The sequence below is a fragment of the Mesoplodon mirus genome, assembly GCF_964341445.2.
Source record: "Mesoplodon mirus genome assembly, chromosome: 18".
Lineage (NCBI taxonomy): Eukaryota > Metazoa > Chordata > Mammalia > Artiodactyla > Ziphiidae > Mesoplodon > Mesoplodon mirus.
The window spans coordinates 51080910-51103652 of NC_138994.1; the positions used below are offsets into that span (position 1 = coordinate 51080910).

Here is a 22743-nt window from a genome sequence, read left to right on the forward strand (position 1 = left end):
GTGGGGTCTTCATTCATGGCATGCAGGATCTTTCAGTTGCAGCATGCGAACTCCTAGTTGTGGCATGAATGTGAGATCTAGTTCCCTGACCAGGGATCAAACCCAGGCCCCCTGCACTGGGAGCGTGGAGTCCTAGCCACTGGACCACCAGGAAAGTCCCTCTCTTATGAGTTCTTATTTTACCCATAGGTTACTTAGAAGTATGTTGTTTAATTTTCAAATATTATTTGAGGGGTTTTCCAGGTATTTTTCTTTTATTAGTATCTAGTTTAATTGCATTATGGTCAGAAAACACTCTTTATGATCTTAGTTTTCTCAAGTGTATTTAGACTTGTTTTATGGTTTAGCATATATGGTGACTGTCTTCGTGTGTACTTGAGAAAGAATCTGTATTCTGCTTTGTTGGGTTTTACAAATGTCATTTAGGTTTAGTCAAGTGATTGTGTTGTTCAAGTCCTTCTATGTCTTTTTTTTCTTGTGTCTATTTCTATCAATTACTGAGAGAAGATGGTCATAAGTCGTGGATTTATTTCCCTTTTCAGGTTCCTCTTTTTATTTTTAGCTTTAGAGACACCATTCACTTTGTTAAAGACATCCAAGCTTATAACATGAAGACACATGACATTTTTCCAGAAATTTATATCTTTTTTGAGCACAGAAGAATGTCTGAAGTTCAGACTGCTCTGGTATCTTTTAAATATTTAGTCAAAGTTGGGCAAAGTATAATTGGCTTGGCTTACAGGTGGAAAACCAAGAAAGAGTCATCAGGAGATTAGCAGGCTTAGGGGAGTAGGGAGCCATCTCATTGAGACCAAAATGCAAACTGACAAACTTTTTGTGCAAGAACCTGCATATGGGTGATGACCAAGGAGTTGTGCCAGGTGGAATGCTGTATGATGTACCTGAAGATACAGCTAGAATTAGAAATGAACTTTACAACTGATGCACACATAGACATTTCAATAGATAGAAGCAACTCTGTTGACACCCCAGCAAGACATATGTATTGTTCATACTGTTGGGCATAATTGTATAATTTTTTTTTTGAATCTTATGCTTCAACAGGTCCATGATTTTTTGTGTCATATATTTTGAAGCTCTGTTATCAGGTATATAATATATTTATTATTTTTTTAAAGATTTAATTTTATTTATCTCTTGCTGCGTTGGGTCTTCGTTGCTGTGCGCGGGCTTTCTCTGGTTGTGGCGAGCGGGGTTGCTCTTCGTTGCCGTGCACGGGCTTCTCCTCACAGTGGCTTCTCTTGTTGTGGAGCATGGGCTCTAGGCCTGCGGGCTTTAGTTGTGGCGTGCGGGCTCGGTAGTTGTGGAGCACGGGCTTAGTTGCTCCATGGCATGTGGGATCTTCCCGGACCAGGGATCAAATCCGTGTCCCCTGCATTGGCAGGCAGATTCTTATCCACTGCGCCACCAGGGAAGTCCCTAAGTATGTAGTATATTTAGAATTATTATATCTTCTTAATGAATTGGCTCCTTTATCATCATGAAATATTTCTCTTTTTTCCTTGTAATATTCTCTGTTCTGAAGTCTACTTTGTCTGATATCAGTAGTGCCCCTCTAGCTTTGTTTTGTGTGTGCATGGATGTCTTTTTCCATCCTTATACTTTTAATCTGTGTCATTATAATTAAAGTTAACTTCTTATAGATTGCATTTAATTGGTTCTTGCTTTTTAAATTCAGTTTAACAATCTTTGCCTTACAAATAGTCTAAACACTCCAATTAAGTTTAATATGACTGTCAATGTCGTTGAGTTTAAATCTGCCATCTCGTCCTTTGTTCTTTATTCTGCTTTTTCCCTCTTTTCCTGCCTTCTTTTTTATTTATTTTTTAAACAGGAGAAAATCAAATGAAAGTTTCATAACATATATATGTGGGAGAGACCCAGGAAAACTGAGTAACTCATTTTCCTGCCGCCTTTTGGATTGAGTGGGGTTTGGGTATGATTTTAATTTATCTCCACACTTCGCTTATTAACTACACTTCTTTGTTTTTTATTGGTTGCTTAGGGTTTACAGTATATATCTCTGGCTTACTGTGACCACTAGTCTACTATCATGTTACATATTGTACGAGAACCTTTCAATAATATACTTTCATTTTCCTCCTCATTCTTTGTAGTGTTTGTGTTTTTTTGTTTTTGTTTTTTTGGCCACGCCCCACGGCAGGCAGGATCTTAGTTCCCTGACCAGGGATCAAACCCGTGCCCCCAGCAGTGGAAGTGAGAAGTCTTAACCACTGGATGGCCAGGGAAGTCCCTGTAGTGTTTTTGTCATATGTTTTAACTGTACCTGTGTTATAAACACAGTGATACTTTGTTACTGTTTTGGCTTTAAACAGCCTTTCTATCTTTTACAGAAATTACAAAATGAAAAAAAAATGTCTTTTACATTTTACCCACATACTTACTATTTCTGGTGTTCTCCATTACTTTATGTAGATCCAGGTTTCCATCTGGTATTGTTTTCCTTCTGCTTAAAGAGTTTCCATTAACATTTCTTGTAGTAAAGGTGTACTGGCAATGAATACACTCTGCTTTTGTTTGTCAGAAAAAGTGTTTATTTTGCCTTCATTATTTTTTCTGCAGCTTTACAATGTTGTTAATCCCATCTGTACATTTTAAAGTTTCAGATACTGTAATTTTTATCTCTAAAAGTTTCATTTGGATCTTTAACATCTTCTGTTTCTTTCCTCATTATGTTCATGTTTTTCTTTATATACTCAAGCACAATTATAAAATGTTTAATAGCTGTTGTAAGGTCTTTGTCTACTAATTCCATCATCTGTTGTTTCCAGGTCTGTTTGTACTGATTGATTTTTCTTCTGTTTATGGGTAATTTATTCCTACTTCTTTGTATGCATCCAGTTTTTGATTGGATGCTAGAAATTGTGTAATTTATATTGATTTATGGATTTTGTTATATTCCTTTAAAGAGTGTTGGGTTGTGTTCTGGTGTACAGTTAAGTAACTTGTGGTTTAATTTGATCCTTTTGAGGCTTGCTTTTAATTTTAAGCTTCTTGGTTATAGTGAATCCAGAGCACCCTTTCTTCTGGGGCTAATTTATCTCCACTACTAAGTTGATAACTTTCTATGGACTATACCTAATTCCCATTTATTACGAAGTTTCTGTATGGCTGGCGGGAACACAAACTGTTGTCAACCTTATGTGAGCTGTGGGACTTGTTCAGCTTACTGATCTGGTGGTGGTTCTTCCTTTCACCTCGGAGGTTTTTTGTTTTTTGTTTTTAACATCTTTATTGGAGTATAATTGCTTTACACTGCTGTGTTAGTTGCTGCTGTATAACAAAAAAATATGAAGTGCTTCACGAATTTGCGTGTCATCCTTGCACGGGGGCCATGCTAATCTTCTCTGTATTGTTCCAGTTTTAGTATATGTGCTGCCGAAGCAAGCACGACCTCGGAGTTTTATAGCCTGCAAATGGATCCCTTCATGGGTCTTCAGAGATCTCTCTCTCTCTCTCTCTTTTTTTTGTTGTTGTTGCGCTGTGCAGCTTTTGCAGTATCTCAGTTCCCTGACCAGGAATTAACTGGCGCCACAGCAGTGAAAGCCCAGAAGCCTAACCACTAGGCCACCAGGGAACTTGCAGGTCTCTTTCTTTTTTTTGAAGTATGACTGACTTACAATATTATGTTAGTTTCAGGTAAACAATGTAGTGATTTGCTCTTTTTACACATTACAAAATGATCACCAGGATAAGTCTAGTTACTGTCTGTCACCACACAAAGTTATAATATTCCCTATACATCCCTGTGACTTACTTATTTTATAACTGGAAGTTTGTACCTCTTAGTCTCCCTCAACTATTTCACTCATTCCCCCACCCTTCCAAGTATCTGTGTTGTTGCAGATGGCAAGATTTCATTCTTTTTTATGGCTGACTAATATTTCTGTGTGTGTGTGTGTGTGTGTGTGTGTGTGTGTGTGTGTACATACCACATCTCCTTTATCCATTTATCTATCAATAGACATTTAAGTTGCTTCCATATATTGGCTATTGCAAATAATGCTGCAGTGAACATGAGGATGCACATATCTTTTCGAATTAGTGTTTTTGTTTTCTTCAGATAAATACCCAGGAGTAGAATTGCTAGATTGTATGGTTGTTCGGTTTTTAATTTTTTGAGGAACTTCCATACTGTTTTGTTTTTTTTTTTTTGTGGTACGCAGGCCTCTCACTGTTGTGGCCTCTCCCATTGCGGAGCACAGGTTCCGGATGCGCAGGCCCAGCGGCCATGGCTCACGGGCCCAGCCGCTCCGCGGCATGTGGGATCTTCCCGGACCAGGGCACGAACCCGTGTCCCCTGCATCGGCAGGCGGACTCTCAACCACTGCACCACTGCGCCACCAGGGAAGCCCCTCCATACTGTTTTTTATAGTGTCTACACCACTTTACATTCCCATCAGTAGTACGGTAGTACACGAGGGTTCCCTTTTGTCCACATCCTTGTCAACGCTTGTTACTTGTCTTTTTGATAATAGCCATTCTGGCAAGTGTGAGGAGACAGCTCATTGTGGTTTTGATTTGCACTTCCTTTATGATTAGTGATGTTGAGCATCTTTTCATGTGTCTCTTGGACATCTTTATATCTTCTTTGGAAAAATGTTTCTTCAGCTCCTCTGCCGAATAGACATTTTAAATCAGGTTTTTGTTTTGTTTTGTTTTGTTTATGTTGAGTTGTATGAGTTCTTTGTATTGGGTTGGCCAAAAAAGTTCGTTCAGGTTTTCCCATAAGATATTATGGAAAAACCTGAATGAACTTTTTTGGCCAACCCAATATTTTGCGTATTAACCCCTTATCAGATATATTGTTTGTAAATATCATCTCCTGTTCAGTGGGCTTTCTTTCCATTTTGTTGATAATTTCTTTTGCTGTGCAAAAGCTTTTATTTGTTTATTTATTTATTTATTTTTGGCTGTGTTGCGTCTTTGTTGCTGCGTGAGGGCTTTCTCTAGTTGCATCCAGCGGGGGCTACTCTTTGTTGAGGTGCACAGGCTTCTCACTGCAGTGGCTTCTCTTGTTGAGGAGCACGGGCTCTAGGCGTGCGGGCTTCAGTAGTTGTGGCTCGTGGGCTGTAGAGCACAGGCCCAGTAGTTGTGGCACACAGGCTTAGTTGCTCCAAAGCATGTGGGATCCTCCCGGGCCAGGGATCGAGCCCGCGTCCCCTGCATTGACAGGCGGATTCTTAACCACTGCGCCACCAGGGAAGCCCCTGTGCAAAACCTTTTTAGTTTGATATAGTCCCATTTCTTAATTTTTTGTTTCCCTTGCCTGAGGAGATATATCCAAAAAAATATTCCTGAGACTAAGGTCAAAGAGAGTACTGCTTGTGTTTTCTTCTAGGAGTTTGTTTTTTTTTAAATAAATTTATTTATTTTATTTTTGGCTGCGTTGGGTCTTCATTGCGTGCTTTCTCTAGTTGTGGTGAGCAGGGGCTACTCTTCATTGCAGTGCACAGACTTTTTGTTGCAGAGCACGGGCTCTAGGCACGCGGGCTTCAGTAGTTGTGGCTCGTGGGCTCTAGAGTGCAGGCTGAGTAGTTGTGGCACACGGGCTTAGTTGCTCCGTGGCATGTGGGATTTTCCTGGACTGGGGCTCGAACCTGTGTGCTCTGCATTGGCAGGCGGATTCTTAACCACTGTGCCACCAGGGAGGTCCCTCTTCTAGGAGTTTTATAGTTTCAGGTCTTACATTTAAGTCTTTAATCCATTTTGCCTTTATTTTTTGTGTATGTTGTGAGAAAGTCCAGTTTGATTCCTTTGCATTAGCTGTCCGGTTTTCCCAGCACCATGTATTGAAGAAGCTGTCTTTTCCCCAGTGTATATTCTTGCTTTCCTTGTTGCAGATTAATTGACCATAAAAGCATGGGTTTATTTCTGGGCTCTCTATTCTGATCCATTGACCTATGGGTTTGCTTTTGTGCCACTACTATAATGTTTGAGTACCGTAGCTTTGTAATATAGTTTGAAATCAGGAGGTGTGATACTTTCTACTTTGTTCTTTATCAGGATTGTTTTGGCTATTCAGGGTCTTTTGTGTTTCCATACAAATATTAAAATTATTGGTTCTAGTTCTGTGAAAAATGTCTTTTGTATTTTGATAGGGATTCCATTAAATTTGTAAATGGACTTGGGGGGTGTGGTCATTTTAACAACGTTCTTTTTTTTTTAATGTATTTATTTTTGGCTGTGTTGGGTCTTTGTTGCTGCGCACGGGCTTTCTCTAGTTGCGGCGAGCGGGGGCTACTCTTCATTGCGGTGCATGGGCTTCTCATTGTGGTGACTTCTCTTGTTGCAGAGCATGGGCTCTAGGCACATGGGCCTCTGTAGTTGTGGCATGCGGGCTCAGTAGTTGTGGCTCGCGGGCTTAGTTACTCCGTGGCATGTGGGATCTTCCCAGACCAGGACTCAAACCCATGTCCCCTGCAGTGGAAGTGCGGAGTCTTAACCACTGGACCGCCAGGGAAGTCCCTCACCAAGTTCTTACAGTTTTCCAAGTACAGGTCTTTTATCTCCTTGGATTGAGTTATTCCTAGTTGTTGTTTGGTTTGGTTTGGGGTTTTTTTTGGTTTTTTGTTTTTTTAGATTTTTTTTCCCTTGGTTGTACCCTGCAGTGTGTGGGATCTTAGTTCCCCAACCAGGGATTGAACCTTTGCCCCTTGCATTGGAAGCGTGGAGTCTTAACCACTGGACCACCAGGGAAGTCCCTGGTTTGGTTTGTTTTTTTGATGCAATTATAAATGGGATTGTTTTCATAATTTCTCTCTCTGATAGTGTTCAGAAATGCAATAGATTTCTCTATGTTAATTTTGTATCCTGCCATGTTACTGAATTCATTGATGAGTTCTGATAGTTTGTTGGTGGTGTCTTTAGTATTTTCTATGTATAATATCATGTCATCTGCAAACAGTGACAGTTTCACTTCTTTCCAATTTGGAAATTTTTATATATATATATATATATATATATATTTTTTTTTTTTGGCTGCATTGGGTCTTCGTTGCTGCACGTGGGCTTTCTCTGGTTGCAGCGAGCGGGAGGCTACTATTTGTTGTTGTGTGAGGGCTTCTCATTGCGGTGGCTTCTCTTGTTGTGGAGCACGGGCTCTAGGCCTGCGGGTTTCAGTAGTCGTGGCACATGGGCTTAGTTGCTCCGCAGCATGTGGGATCTTCCCAGACCACGGCTCAAACCTGTGTCCCCTGTATTGGCAGGCAGATTCTTAACCACTGCGCCACCAAGGCAGTCCCTGGATTTCTTTAATATCTTTTTCTTGTCTGGTTGCTGTGGCTAGGACTTTCAATAATATGTTGAATAAAAGTGGTGAGAGTGGGCATCCTTGTCTTGTTTCTGATCTTAAAGGAAATTCTTTCAGCTTTTTTGTTTTTTTTGGCTGTTCCGCATGGCATGTGGGATCTTCCCTGCGCCACCAGGGAAGCCCAACTTTATGTTCTTATTGAAATGAAATTCACACTTTTAAAGTATACAATTCAGTGGTTTTCATTATATGCATAAAATTATGCAGCCATCACCACTAATTCCAGAACGTTTTCATCACCCCACAAAGAAACCCTATACCCATTAGCAGTCACTCACTCCCCATGTCCCTCCCTGCCCCAGTCCTCTGGCAACCCCTAATCTACCTCCTGTCTGTATGGATTTGTTTCTTCTGGACATTTCATATAAATGGATCATGTATGTGACCTTTTTCGTCTGGTTTCTTTCACTTAGTATAATGTTTTCAAGGTTTATCCATGTTGTAGCGTACATCAGTATTTCAGTCCTTTTCATGGCTAAATAATATTCCATAATATGGCTGTACACCATTTTGTTTATTTATTTGTCAGTTGATGGACATTTGGTTTTTTTCTACTTTTTGGCTATTACGAATAATGCTTTTGTGAACATTTGTATACGCATTTTTGTGTGGACATATGTTTTGTTTTGTTTTTTTTTTTTTGCGGTATGCGGGCCTCTCACTGTTGGGGCCTCTCCCGTTGCGGAACACAGGCTCCGGACGCGCAGGCTCAGCGGCCATGACTCACGGGCCAAGCCGCGCCGCGGCATGTGGGATCTCCCCGGACCGGGGCACGAACCCCTGTCCCCTGCATCGGCAGGCGGACGTTCAACCACTGCGCCATCAGGGAAGCCCTGGACATGTGTTTTTATTTCTCTTGGGTATATACCTAGGAGTAGAATTGTTGGGTCACATGGTAACTCTATTTAACCTTTTGAGGAGCTGCCAGGCTGTTTCAATGTGGCTGCACTATTTCATATTCCTACCAGCAGTATATGAGAGTTCCATTTTCTCCACATCCTTGTAACTATCTTATAGCCATTGCAGTGGGTGTTAAGTAATATCTCATAGTGATTTTGATTTATACACACTCCCCTAATGACATTGAGCTCAAATCTTTCTTGAGAACTAGGGAGAATATAACTAATTATATCTGGTGGTTCCTAGACACACACCCTTTCCCTGCAATGGCTTATCTATAATTTACTTCTTTTTCACTGTCTTCAGATTGTGAATAAGTGGAACACAGCTCTTATTGGCCTTATGACATACTTTCGGGAGGCTGTGGTGAACACCCAGGAGCTCCTGGACTTGCTGGTGAAGTGTGAGAACAAGATCCAGACACGAATCAAGATTGGCCTCAACTCCAAGATGCCGAGTCGCTTCCCCCCTGTCGTGTTCTACACCCCTAAGGAGTTGGGTGGACTTGGCATGCTCTCAATGGGCCATGTGCTCATCCCCCAATCTGACCTCAGGTAGGACTTGGCTGAAAATCTTGCTAGACCCTGAGGGAAGGGGATGTTTCTTTATTTTCAGTTTTTATTTTTTCTCTAATCTTGGTTGTGTCCCCACACAGGTGGTCCAAGCAGACAGATGTAGGTATCACACACTTTCGCTCAGGAATGAGCCATGAAGAAGACCAGCTGATTCCCAACTTGTATCGCTACATACAGCCCTGGGAGAGTGAGTTCATCGATTCTCAGCGGGTCTGGGCTGAGTATGCACTCAAGAGACAAGAGGCCATTGCGCAGAACAGGTGGGCATCCAGGAGGGCATAGCAGTCCTGCTGAGGGGTGTGACCTTTGAGCCCTGCCTGGAGGTCAGGAGTAGAGCATGCCGTGTGTTTATGGGGTCGAGGAAGTAGGTTGTGTGTCTGACCCTGTTTATCCTTGGCTAGGGAGGAATGCTGGACTCTTCATATGAGTATTTGTTTAACTTTGGTCTTTTTTCCTTGGCAGACGGCTGACCCTAGAAGATCTAGAGGATTCATGGGATCGTGGCATTCCTCGAATCAACACCCTCTTCCAGAAGGACCGGCACACACTGGCTTATGATAAGGGTTGGCGCGTCCGAACTGACTTTAAGCAGTACCAGGTACGTGGAGGGGATAGTGGAGAGATTTTCCCTGAATTAGGGGAGTCTGTGGCCATGCTGGGAACCTGGGGCAGTGGGCACCCAGAAGCTTCACTGTACCTACCTTGCCATCTAGGTTTTGAAGCAGAACCCTTTTTGGTGGACACACCAGCGGCATGATGGAAAGCTCTGGAACCTGAACAACTACCGTACGGACATGATCCAGGCCCTGGGTGGTGTGGAAGGCATTCTGGAACACACTCTCTTCAAGGGCACTTACTTCCCTACCTGGGAGGGGCTTTTCTGGTGAGGATTCTGTTCTCCCCTTACAGTGACCTCTCACATGTCACAGCCCTCTGAGCTCATCCCTCATGTGCTTTTGTGTTCTACTGTGGTGTTTCCCACATAGCCACCCCAGGAGGTCAGCAGTGCTCTGGGGGATGGCAGGACGTCACTTTACCTGGTCTCTTCTGCTTCCCAGGGAGAAGGCCAGTGGTTTTGAGGAGTCTATGAAGTGGAAGAAACTAACCAATGCTCAGCGATCAGGATTGAACCAGATTCCCAATCGTAGATTCACCCTCTGGTGGTCCCCAACCATCAACCGAGCCAACGTGAGTGTGATTGATAGACATGGGAGATGGGAAGCTAAAAACAAGAGTTTCTACTCCCTTAATTATGTCCTGAGAACGTCTCGGTCTCTAGTGTCACTCTCTTTTTCCTGTCAGGTATACGTAGGCTTTCAGGTGCAGCTGGACCTGACAGGTATCTTCATGCACGGCAAGATCCCCACACTGAAGATCTCACTCATCCAGATCTTCCGAGCTCACTTGTGGCAGAAGATCCACGAGAGCATCGTTATGGACTTGTGTCAGGTGGGCTAGAATTGAGGGGAGAGGATGCCACAAAAAGTCAAGTCAGCTCTCTCTTTTGGGTATGGGAAATCCACCCTCAGAGCTTCAAGGATGAGACTTCTGTTGTGGTCCCAGGTGCCACATTATCTTAAGTTCTATAAGCCCTCATTCTAAGTGGGTTTCCATAACTAGTCATAACCTTTCCACCTTTGCCTCCAGGTGTTTGATCAGGAACTGGATGCACTGGAAATTGAGACAGTACAAAAGGAGACAATCCACCCCCGAAAGTCCTATAAGATGAACTCTTCCTGTGCAGATATCCTGCTCTTTGCCTCCTATAAGTGGAATGTCTCCCGGCCCTCATTGCTGGCAGACTCTAAGTAAGTGCCTTACGACCCAGCCCTAGGCATCTGAGAAGCTTAGTTTTACTATTCTAGCAGAACTACTTTAGAAATTGTCCCTGGCTGCCTTTCTTTTTAACTTGAAACAAGTTCTACCCCTGATTCTCTTAACACCCTCAGCCAGGTCTGCTAATTTTCTGGTGGGTCTTGCTGATCTGGAACAGGCAGAGGGGTTGGTTTTGAGATTTAGACGTAGTGATTGAGAGTTCTTGTGGTTCTGGGGATATTGGTTGTGCCATTGTCTTCCTGGAAGCCTAGATTCCTGACCCCTTTCCACCCTCAGGGATGTGATGGACAGCACCACCACTCAGAAGTATTGGATTGACATCCAGTTGCGCTGGGGGGACTATGATTCCCATGACATTGAGCGCTACGCCCGGGCCAAGTTCTTGGACTACACCACAGACAACATGAGTATCTACCCTTCGCCCACAGGTGTGCTCATTGCCATCGACCTGGCCTATAACCTGCATAGGTAAGTTGAGGCTCAGAGCATGTATTGATATTTTTCAACAGCCCCACACTTTATTGTATTTATTTATTTATTTTTAAAAGATTTATTATTTATTCTTATTTATTTTGGGGCGCATCGGGTCTTAGTCACAGCACGTGGGATCTTTGTTGAGGCATACAGGATCTTTTGTTGTGGCACATGGGCTTCTCTCTAGTTGTGGTGTGCGGGTTTTCTCTAGTTGTAGTGCGCAGGTTCTAGAGTGCGTGGGCTCTGTAGTTGTAGCATGTGGGCTCTGTAGTTTGCGGCACGCAGGCTCTCTAGTTGAGGTTCGATGATGAAGATGGCCCCATTGAGAGGCTTGGTGGTCAAGTTCCCTTCAAAGGTCTAAGGAATGAGTGAGAGCTCAGTAGTTGTGGCGCACGGGCTTAGATGCCCCGTGGCATGTGGGATCTTAGTTCCCGGATCAGGGATGGAACCTGCGTCCCCTGGATTGTAAGGCGGATTCTTTACCACTGAACCACCAGGAAGTCCCTTAATTTTTATTTTACATTGGAGTGTAGTTGATTTACAATGTTGTGTTAGTTTCAGGTGTACAGCAAAGTGATTTAGTTATATGTATACATATACCTATTGTTTTTAGGATATTTTTCCCATATAGATTATTACAGAGTATTGAGTAGAGTTCCCTGTGCTATATACAGTAGGTCCTTGTTGATTATCTATTTTGTATATAGTAGTATGTATATGTTAATCTCACCCTCCTAATTTATCCTTCCCCCCTGCCCCGTACTTTAATATACACGTGTTTTTTTTTAGTTTGCCCAGGTGAGGTGAGGTTGGCCGTTTCCTCCACTGGGGTCACTGACTCTTTCTTCCCTGCCTCTACGTACACGAGCAGGCACTCATTCTCAGCCTGACCAACAGCCTTTTCTTCCTCTGTAGAGTTGCAGTTTGCCTTGTTCCTGGGACTGCCAGCCTGGTCTTAACCTTTCTTGCCTCTTCCACCCTCACAGTGCCTATGGAAACTGGTTCCCTGGCAGCAAGCCCCTCATACAGCAGGCCATGGCCAAGATCATGAAGGCAAACCCTGCCTTGTATGTGTTACGTGAACGGATCCGTAAAGGGCTGCAGCTTTATTCATCTGAGCCTACTGAGCCCTATCTGTCCTCTCAGAACTATGGTGAGCTCTTTTCCAACCAGATTATCTGGTTTGTGGATGACACGAATGTCTACAGAGTGACTATCCATAAGGTGAGAGTTAGATGCAGCATGTGGGTGTGGGGCTCTGTATATGCCTGTGGGAGGGTGGCCGGGCAAGTGTGTACATATTGCAAGGAAGGCGGGCTGGTTGTGTCTAGACTGTGCTAACTGATGTAATCATTCCTTAGACCTTTGAAGGGAACCTGACCACCAAGCCCATCAATGGGGCCATCTTCATTTTCAACCCACGCACAGGGCAGCTGTTTCTCAAGATAATTCACACATCTGTGTGGGCTGGACAGAAGCGTTTGGGGCAGGTGAGCATGTGAAAGGGTAGAGAGGCTGTAGAACTTTGCTGCCTCTTACTCTTTGGTATGTGGGGGGTGGTGTGTATGTGAGAGAGAGAATCTCCTGTTTCTCTCTTTGTAAGATTTAGGACATCTCATTTAAACTTTTTTCCTGAATTACTCAACTTGGGAAGTGTTCTTCTATAAGAGGTCCAAGAATATTTGAGGTCCTTCATTACCTAGGAGTTGGTGTCTCTGCTTCCTGACTCTCCCATCTCTAACCTATCTTGAAGAGGGCTATGAAAAATCATCTTTCTAAAGGGAACAAGCACTCTTAAAATGGTATTTTCACCAAATCTCATCTCCTCCTCAAAGCCTTTGGTAGCCCCTTTCTTTTTGCTGAATTAACTTTTTGGTTTCCTAGATATCTGCTTAATATCTGGTTGGCCTGTAACCTGTCCAGCCACAGTTCCTCTTCCTCTGTAGCGTGTTTCCTCTGGCAGTCAGTCCAGGATCCTGATATCCCAAACCCTGATGAGCATCTCCACCTCTGTGGCTTTGCTTATAGGTCTTTGCTTCTAGAATGAACTCTTCTCTTCTGTTAATCACTGTCTTACTCATCCCTTAAGACTTCCTTATTTGTGCAGCTTTTTATGACCTTTAGCCTTAATTTCTTTTGTCCCTGACATAGCGTGTATATAATCAAATACTAGCTTGTGGTATTGTGTGAACTTTGTCTGGCCAGCTAGGTTGAGACACCCTTTGGGGCAAGGCCATTGGACGTTTTTTCTATACCTCTGAAGTACCTAACATTCAATAGCAGTGTGTGATAGAAACATAGTCTAATTGTTTTAAGACTAGAATTTTTTGTTCTAGTTGACCTGGGAGGGTGGAGACTCAGTTTCCATGTTCTTCTCTCTTGCTTTTTAGTTGGCTAAGTGGAAGACGGCTGAGGAGGTGGCTGCCCTGATCCGATCTCTGCCAGTGGAGGAGCAGCCCAAGCAGATCATTGTCACCAGGAAAGGCATGCTCGATCCATTGGAGGTGAGAGGTGGTGAATGAGGTAGAAGGAAAGAGGGCTGAGACCTGCTGGTTCTGTTTCTAAACTTGGACTTGATCTTGACTCAGGTGCACTTGCTGGACTTCCCCAATATTGTGATCAAAGGATCAGAGCTCCAGCTCCCCTTCCAGGCTTGTCTCAAGGTGGAAAAGTTTGGGGATCTCATCCTTAAAGCCACTGAGCCGCAGATGGTTCTCTTTAACCTCTATGATGACTGGCTCAAGACTATCTCATCTTACACGGTATGAAACCACCTCACGAGGAGGGAGGGTCACTCTAAGAGGAGTGGGTTTGGGGTCACAAGAAGGTCCTGTGCCTTAGCTTTTCCCACAGGCCTCTTATGGGGCCATTTTCACATCTTCAGCCTGTGCATGGGCCAGTGACTCTGCACATCAAGTTGACTCATGGTGAGGGGAGCACCGTAGGGTTTGAAATGGGTTCTTGGGTCTCCTGAAAGGATAGGGTGGAGGAGAGGGGAAGAACATCGAGTAGCTGACCTCCTCCCATGCTGCCACATCTCTCCCCAGGCTTTCTCCCGCCTCATCCTGATTCTGCGTGCCCTGCATGTGAACAACGACCGGGCGAAGGTGATCCTGAAGCCAGACAAGACTACGATCACAGAACCACACCACATCTGGCCCACTCTGACTGACGAGGAGTGGATCAAGGTGGAGGTGCAGCTCAAGGACCTTATCTTGGCTGACTATGGCAAGAAAAACAAGTGAGCAGTGGTGGGGATACAGATGAGAGATCCAAAAAGGGTAAAATGGGTGGCTCAGTATATGCCTTCTGGGTTTTTTGCAACATTTTAAGCTCAGAAGTTTCTCAAGAAATTGTCCTAGAGATGCCTATAGAGGAGAGGTAGGTAGGCAGTGTCTTCAGATGGTATAGGAAGTGTCCATGTCTCAGGGCTCGGGCTAACACTTGGGCGCTATTCCTCAGCAGAGGCACTGTTGCCATTTTGAGCAGGGCGTTTCCTTACTGTCCATACATTACAGGAAGTTCTAACATCCCAGACCCCCAGGTACCACAGCTAATAACACACACACACACCCCTTCCTTCTCTCTTCCTTGTCATTTGGCAACCAAAAATGTTCACCCAGTACGGGTGCAGACACACCAACTGTGATTGAGAACTTGTTCTAGGATTTCCGTTTTTGAGAGTTTTCCCAGTTCCAGGGCACATTTTGTTGAGGAAAAGTGGGAGGTATGGATGCTGAGCAGGTTTGAGCATGGCTGAAAGGTGTACAGGCACAGGGCCAGCCTGGGATGTGACAAATCTTATCCGTATTAGTGTATTTCCACTTCACACTTCAAGTGTCAATTGAAGATTATCTGGGGTCAGAGTATGGGCTCCCCTGTCCCACCATGTTATACCTTGCCATTGGGGCATAAATGACCAAGGGGAAGGGATCCTTGTGGTGTGACCCACACTGTCCCCACAGTGTGAATGTGGCATCACTGACACAGTCAGAAATTCGAGACATCATCCTGGGTATGGAGATCTCGGCACCATCACAGCAGCGGCAGCAGATAGCTGAGATTGAGAAGCAGACCAAGGAACAGTCACAGCTGACTGCAACCCAGACTCGTACTGTCAACAAGCATGGTGACGAAATCATCACCTCTACCACCAGCAACTATGAGACCCAGACTTTCTCATCTAAGACTGAATGGAGGGTCAGGTAGTATAAGGGGCAAGAGGGGTAGGGATGGAAAGGCCTACTGGTACTACCTGAGGTGCTTAAGTTGAGAAATGCCAACACTCCCTACCTGTTTTTAGGGCCATCTCTGCCGCCAACCTGCACCTAAGGACCAATCACATCTATGTTTCATCTGATGACATCAAGGAGACTGGTTATACCTATATTCTTCCCAAGAATGTGCTTAAGAAGTTTATCTGCATATCTGACCTTCGGGCCCAAGTGAGTATGTTTGTTCAACTAGGCCACAGTGTGTGCCAAACATTTTATGTGCCTAAAACTTCCCTGAGATGTCCTGGAACTGGAGGTGCTGGTTTTGAAATTGATAGATGAGTAATTATACAAGGATAGCCAAAGCAGGGAGGAGGGTTTCGGCCCCCACCAGATACCAAAACATTATAAAGCTATGGCAACTGAGAAATGATGTATTTTGGGCCTAGAAGTTATTGGAAGAGGATATATAGAAACAGATTCATGTGTATATAATAAACGTGTTGTATCACTTGAGGATCCCGCTTCATCTGTGGGATTAAGCGTGCCTTATGATACTGAAACAGTCAGCAAAAGGAGGCTTGATCCCTGCCTCATAGCACTTAACAGAAGTCAAATCCAGGTGGAGTACAAATGTGAATGTAAAATACTAAACTGTAGTAGAGTATTAGAAGAAAATATTTATCATCTTAAAGTTAGGATAACCTTCTTAAACGAGACACAAAGCCATCATCAAAATTAATAATTTGTGGGCTTCCCTGGTGGCGCAGTGGTTGAGAGTCCACCTGCTGATGCAGGAGACACGGGTTCGTGCCCCAGTCCGGGAGGATCCCACATGCCGCGGAGCGGCTGGGCCCGTGAGCCATGGCCGCTGAGCCTGCGCGTCCGGAGCCTGTGCTCCGCAACGGGAGAGGCCACAACAGTGAGAGGCCCGTGTACCCCAAAAAAACAAAAACAACAACAAAATTAATAATTTGTGCGTGACAAAGGGTACCACAAAAGACAAACTAAAAACAGGAAGAAAATATTTGCGTAACTCTAAGATATAGTGGGTTTGGATCTAGAATAGGGAATTCTCAGAAGTTGATTTTTATAAAAGATAACTAGAAGAATGGGCAAAGGAGTATGAAGGTAGTTCAGAAAAGGAACTGAAGGTGGAAAATATATGAAAAGATGGTCAACTTTACTAGTAATCAGGGAGAATCATATTTTATAAAACACCAACTTGTGGCCTCAGTTTGGTGAATTTGAAGATTGTTAGTGTCCTGTGTTGGGTGAGTTTATAGTAACACAAGTTTTCTTACTTTGTTCATGACAATGTAAAATTTAAAGTACTGCTGAGTGCTGATTTTATAGATGTGTTCAGTTTGTGGAAATGCATGAGCTCTGTGCTTGTGTGCTCATTTGTTTATGGACACTGTACTTAAATAATCAACTGGGGAATGTGTGAGCAGTGCCGATTCTTGGACCCCACTCGAGATTCTGATGTGATAAGTCTGAGATGAGGTCCGTGTTTAACATTTTGAATAAGCACCCCCAGGCGTTTTTGATGCAGGAGATTCTGGCCACTTTTTGAGAAACTCTGTCCTTGTTCTTGGAGAAGGGAATTAAACACAGGGCTCACAGCCCCAAATCTGGACTGGTACTAAGAATCTCTTTGGCTCTTGACCCCCTTGTCTCCAGATTGCAGGGTACCTCTATGGGGTGAGCCCACCAGATAACCCCCAGGTGAAGGAGATCCGCTGCATCGTGATGGTACCGCAGTGGGGCACTCACCAGACTGTGCACCTGCCTGGCCAGCTGCCCCAGCATGAGTACCTCAAGGTTAGCAAGGGTGTGGGAGAACCGGGGCTTTCTGCTCTCAAGGCGGTAGAGGGAAGGCAGGGGTATTACTCTCATGGGTGGGATTCCTGTCTGCAGACGGGGCTCTAAATAGCTTTTCACTGCTCTACCCATAGGAGATGGAACCCTTAGGTTGGATCCACACTCAGCCCAACGAGTCCCCCCAGCTGTCACCCCAGGATGTCACCACCCATGCCAAGATCATGGCTGACAACCCATCTTGGGATGGCGAGAAGACCATTATCATCACCTGCAGGTGGGGTTGGGCCGCCTTGGGAGGAAGTACGATGGGGCAGGCACTGCAGGCCAGGGCCCAGGAGTGGTGGCCTGAGCGCTGACTCTGTCCTCATTCCTCTTCCAGCTTCACACCAGGCTCCTGCACCCTGACAGCCTACAAGCTGACCCCCAGTGGCTATGAATGGGGCCGCCAGAACACAGACAAGGGCAACAACCCCAAGGGCTACCTACCCTCGCACTACGAGAGGGTCCAGATGCTACTGTCAGACCGCTTCCTTGGCTTCTTTATGGTCCCTGCCCAGTCCTCGTGGAACTACAACTTTATGGGTATGTGAGGCAGGGTGTGGGGTGGTGGCGGGGCACACAGGAAGGTGGGCTTGGGGTTAGGCCATCACCCGTAGCACTTGGGGCCGGACTCTGGTTTGGAGATGGTCCAGGACCCAGCAGGGTGAGGCAGGTGGACCTTGTCAACACTGGCCCTTTCCTTCTACTCCAAGGTGTTCGGCATGATCCCAACATGAAGTATGAGCTGCAGCTGGCGAACCCCAAAGAGTTCTACCACGAGGTGCACAGACCCTCCCACTTCCTCAACTTTGCTCTCCTGCAGGAGGGCGAGGTCTACTCTGCGGACCGAGAGGACCTCTATGCCTAGTTGTCTCCTCACCTCCTGCTTCAGACTCCCCAGAGGCTAGAGCCTTTTTACCCTCACAGACAAGCTGGTGACATTCAGCAGCTTGGCCCCTTTTTCCTCTATTTTGTGCTTATGTTGTTGACCTCGTGGTGACTGGTAATTCTGAACAAAGTATAATAAATTTTGTATAAATAGGAGTTTTTGAGGTTTTTTTTTTTTCCCTCAGCTCGAATTCTGGGTGTAAGGATGGCAGAGGCCAGACTTGTTCACAGCAAGCTGCTGGACTGATCCTTGAGGTCCCCCTGAAATTCAGGAGCTATGGGGGTAAATATGCTCTAAACTCAGAGAACTGAAGGGGACTTGGGCCTTCACACTCCTTCTGCCATGACGACATTTGCCAATTTCCCTCCAGAATACTTGGAAACACTCACCGCTTTCCAACATCTCTCGGAGCAGTTTGCAGCTGTGGTGCGCAGCCTAGCCCTTTAAGCTTTGTGTCACTCTCAGTCTGTCTTGGAAACAGGCACATGGCTGGACAGTCGGCTGCCTCTGGTTGAGGCCAGTGACAGCTCTCCTACCTCTCACCTCTTGCCTGGAGAGTTGGCAGCCAAGTCAGGCCCCATGACTCCAGACACAGGGGTGGAGCCTGGTGTGGGCACTGTGGGGAGGGCTTGTCGAAAGTGACCACTTACAGCCCTGAGCTTCAGCTCCTGGACACCTGGCTGGAAGTTGGCTGTCCTGCTTCCTGTGACCTTGGGGGCTTGAACAGGACAGGGAGCAGGGCACTGAGACTCTCCTTCCCCAGCTTTTTTCCCTTAATCGCTCCTCCCTTGTCGCTTCTACCCCGCCCTCTATCGTCCTAAACTGCTTCCTGGGCCAGGACTGGTTGGCCCTTTCCTTCCCCAGTTGCGGGGAGGAGGGTGTCGCAGCCCTAGTCGCCTTCGGGGGACATGGAGCCCAGGAGAGTGGGGCCTGGGGCGCACTACTGGGGGCCTCGGGTGGCCGCGGGGTCGGGGACGGCTGCGGAGCTCGTGTACCACCTAGCGGGGGCCTTGGGCAATGAGCTGAAGGAGCTGGCGCGCCGCTTCGGGCCGGAGGCGGCGGCCGGGCTCGTGCCGCTGGTGGTGCAGGCGCTGGAGCTCCTGGAAAAGGCGGCCGTGGGGCCCGCCCCGGACTCGGTGAGTCACGGCGCCCTCCCTTAGCCGCCCGCGGGCTGGCGGGGCCCGGCTCTGACGGCGCGGCCTCTCCAGCTGCAGGTATCCGCGCAGCAGGCCGAACTCGAGCTGCGGCGGCTGCGGGAGGAGAACGAGCGCCTCTGCAGAGAGTTGCGCTCTGGGCCACAGGGTGAGTGCGGGCCTGCCGGGGCCCGGGGGCGGGGAGGCTCAGGGCCTCTCCCCGCGGGCCGCCGCTGAGAACGACCCTTCCTCAGAGGAGCGCGCTCTGCTGCGGCAGCTCAAGGAGGTTACCGACCGCCAGCGGGATGAACTCCGGGCGCACAACCGCGACCTGCGGCAGCGCAGCCAGGAGACGGAGGCGGTGAGGGCAGGGCGGGGCGACGTGCGGGGGCGGGGCTCTCCCGGCCCTCCGGCGCCCCGCCCACCAGCCCCCTTTGCTCCGCCCACAGTTGCAGGAGCAGCTGCAGCGCCTCCTGCTGGTGAATGCGGAGTTGCGGCACAAGCTGGCCGCAGTACAAAGCCAGCTGCGCGCCGCGCGGGACCTGGAGAGCGAATCAGAGCGGCGGCGCGAAGCGACCTTGGAGCCCGAGCCAGAGCAGGCGCAGGGCCAGGCCGCGGCGCCCGGGTGCGAGCAGAGGCAGGAGCCCGAGACGGCAGCCGCGAGCACAGGAGCCCCGGGGACCCCTGAGGACCGGGTGAGTGCCGGATGAGGTCAGAGACCGGTCCGGCACTCGGGAAAGGTTTGCTGTGCTGCGTAGTTAGGGCCACCGGGAAGTTGGAAGGTGGCACGAGTGTGCGCCCCCAGCCGGCCTCCGCCCCCAGTCTCAGCCAGAGCACCGGTCTGGCATCTATTGTAGCGCCCTGGCCTCCCAAGTCTCCCTGCCAGTCACCCTCTAGCGTCCCTCTCCAGCCGAGGCGCCCCCCTGACCAAGCCTGTCCTTCCGCAGGCAGATGCCCTGCCGCCGCCAGGACGCCCCGCCAAGGTAGGGCAGTGCGGCTTCAGTCGAGAGGAGGTTGAACAGATCCTTCAGGAGAGGAATGAGCTCAAAGCCAACGTGTTCCTGCTGAAGGAGGAGTTGGCCTACTTCCAGCGGTGAGGGCGCAGGACAGGGGTCGGGAGGCTCGGGGGCACCACTTGCACCTGTTCCCAGGCCTTGGTTCACCCTCCTCATTCTTTGGGTCATCGATATATCCACGCTGTCGTGTGCCGGGCACTGTGCTGGGCACTGAAGGGCGAGAATCACAAAGCCCCTGCCCTCCTGGAACTTCTTCCTCATGGGGTGGGCCATTGCAAAGGGTCACAGCAGCCATCAAGGAAGCATTCCTAGGAGGGGTGACATCTAAACTAAAGTCGGCGGGTTAGCAAGGCAGAGTGTTTCCAAAAGGGGGAACAACATGCACAGGTACTTGGGACAAGACCTACTCTTGGCATCCCCACTGCTTTTTCTCTGCCCCTCCCCCTCCTCTGTAGGGAGCTGCTCACAGACCACCGGGTCCCCGGGCTTCTGCTCGAAGCCATGAAGGTGGCTATCAGGAAGCAACGAAAGAAGATCAAGGCCAAGATGTTAGGGACCCCAGAGGAAGCAGAGAGCAGGTAAGTCCCTGCCTCCATTCCCACTGAGCCTGGTCACCTTCTGAGCCTGTTGCCTCAGACTGTACCTGTGACCCCAATCTAGTCACACCTTGAGCCTGTCACCTAGCTTAGTCACTTCTAGAACCTAACCTGGCCTGGTCATCCCCCGAGCCTGCCGTCTTGAGCCCACCACCCTTCTCTCTGGATCGCACTGCTCCCACCTGCCATGCTCCCCGTACATCCTGCTGAAGAAACCTGCTAATTCTGCTTCTCCACAGTCAGTTTTCGGTTCCTTGTCTTGGCTGCATCTGTTTGTCCTCAGATGGGTAAGGCTGTATCTGCAGTCTTGTCAGGGGCCTGCTGTGTGTCAGGCTAGAAAATAAAAGCCTTAGGAGGGGGCTTCCCTGGCAGTCCAGTGGTTAAGACTCCGTGCTTCCACTGCAGGGGGCATGGATTCGATCCCTGGTCGGGGAACTAAGATCCCGCATGCCGTGGGGCACGGCCAAAAAGAAAAAAATCCTCTAGTTGTCCTCCGTCTCCCCTGCTTTTCCTTCTCCCCAGCTTTGGGGGCCCTGAAGTCACTTTGTCCTCCCCTGCCTGCTCCTGGGGGCTGCACAGAAGGCTGAACATAGCTGGAGTCCCGCTGTCCCTCAGGGCCTTGACAAATGACCCTCACAACTCCTCTCTCCTCTGCCTCAGTGACGATGAGGATGGCTCATGGCTCCTGCTCTCCAGGGATAAGGGAGACCACCTCCAGCCCCCACCCCCTGAGTCCAGAATACAGAGTTTGTATGTTGGGGGAAGAGGAAGGACAAATGTGGTGGGAGTGGAGGGACCCCACCTTTCGCGCTCCACTGTGGCTCACCCAGCCACCTTGAGCTCTGAGCATGCCCGTCCCCTCCCGCTCCTCTGGTGGCCCCTTTACCTCCCCCTGCCTCATGCTGCCCTGTTGTCCTCTTGAGTCCCCTTTTTACAGCACCCCCTGCCTTCGGCCCCTATCCTTGACCTCCCTGGCATCCAGGCTCAAAGCACCTCTTGGCTCTCCCCCCAGCTTGGGCCTGTGGCATCGGGGTGGAACAGAGGCCCCTGAGGCTGAGGCCAGCATTGCAGCCACCAGCGAGATACGGGGAGGAGAGGAGGCTCCACAGCCACCCCCGTGGAGCCTGTGGGCAGCCTGACAGCCCCCAACTCCTGACCGGCCCTGCTCTGCTCTCGATGAATATCTTCGTCTGGGGTCTCAGCTGCCCCAGAGGCCTGCCTGACTTCGGAGTCTGTCTGGGGGTGGATGTGTGACCTCACATGAGGACAGGGCTCCCTCCTTCCCCGCCCTCCCCAGGCTCTTTTCGAACCCTGGCCTGAGCCAGGGTGTGACGGGGAGCTCAACCTACCTTCCTTCCTGTATCTCTGTGCCAAGCCTCCGGGGCCAGATAAAAGTGCTGCTTCTGTGCGTTTCAGTCTCCCCATCCATGCAATGGAGAGTTGACTACCTCCCTCCCAGGTGTTTGTACGGATGGCCTAAGCTGATGTAATAAAGCAACTGCCCATGACACCCAGAAACTGCTCCATGTCTGTCTGTCAGTGGTCTGCCCCTGCCCAGCTCTGCCAGGAAGTTCCCCTTGGCTGTCACTGGCTGGGGAGGCTTCTCCCAGCGTGGACCTCCAGTGGGGAGTGTGACCTAGTGGACACCCGTGGCTCACCCCCTCGCCTATCCCAGTACCCGTAACTCACAGCCTCATCTTCCTGCCCCCTGCAGCCTGAGACCAGACCCTGAAGCCCCCGCTCAGCCCTCGCCATTGGCCTTCCTTTTCCTTTCAGTACTCTGCAGTCTGGTCCTCTCTGCGCCTGCCCACCCTCTCAGGGAGGTGCCTCAGGGCAGCCCGCCCCTCCGGCCTGGTTTCCTCAGGAAAAGCCTTGGGAGGAAGCAGGGAGGGG

The 22743-nt window shown here is 48.1% G+C and overlaps 2 protein-coding genes across 3 annotated transcripts in view; both read left to right on the forward strand.

Moving 5' to 3' along the window:
• PRPF8 (pre-mRNA processing factor 8) overlaps positions 1-18260 on the forward strand; it is a 36921-nt gene extending 18661 nt beyond the window's left edge. Inside the window, exons 25-43 of the mRNA XM_082605392.1 lie at positions 8561-8808; positions 8910-9089; positions 9292-9427; positions 9543-9712; positions 9888-10017; positions 10132-10278; positions 10477-10637; positions 10942-11133; positions 12126-12363; positions 12501-12629; positions 13530-13643; positions 13728-13901; positions 14187-14380; positions 15105-15344; positions 15443-15584; positions 17037-17177; positions 17312-17451; positions 17557-17759; positions 17930-18260. Coding sequence (XP_082461518.1) covers positions 8561-8808; positions 8910-9089; positions 9292-9427; positions 9543-9712; positions 9888-10017; positions 10132-10278; positions 10477-10637; positions 10942-11133; positions 12126-12363; positions 12501-12629; positions 13530-13643; positions 13728-13901; positions 14187-14380; positions 15105-15344; positions 15443-15584; positions 17037-17177; positions 17312-17451; positions 17557-17759; positions 17930-18084 — 3234 coding nt within the window. The 3' untranslated portion in view covers positions 18085-18260. The remainder of the gene's footprint in view (positions 1-8560; positions 8809-8909; positions 9090-9291; positions 9428-9542; positions 9713-9887; positions 10018-10131; positions 10279-10476; positions 10638-10941; positions 11134-12125; positions 12364-12500; positions 12630-13529; positions 13644-13727; positions 13902-14186; positions 14381-15104; positions 15345-15442; positions 15585-17036; positions 17178-17311; positions 17452-17556; positions 17760-17929) is intronic.
• A 44-nt stretch (positions 18261-18304) lies between these two features.
• Positions 18305-22572, forward strand: RILP (Rab interacting lysosomal protein). Of its 2 annotated transcripts, XM_082605404.1 has the most exons (9): positions 18305-18387; positions 18476-19241; positions 19314-19407; positions 19493-19599; positions 19688-19933; positions 20186-20331; positions 20710-20832; positions 21511-21600; positions 21863-22572. In XM_082605404.1, exons 2-9 carry the CDS (start codon positions 19014-19016, stop codon positions 21987-21989), a joined length of 1161 nt encoding a protein of 386 aa, XP_082461530.1. In that variant the 5' UTR covers positions 18305-18387; positions 18476-19013; the 3' UTR covers positions 21990-22572. The 2 variants fall into 2 exon arrangements, with proteins under 2 accessions (XP_082461530.1, XP_082461529.1); XM_082605403.1 differs by having other exon boundaries at positions 21511-21978.
• The last annotated feature ends 171 nt before the right edge of the window (positions 22573-22743 follow it).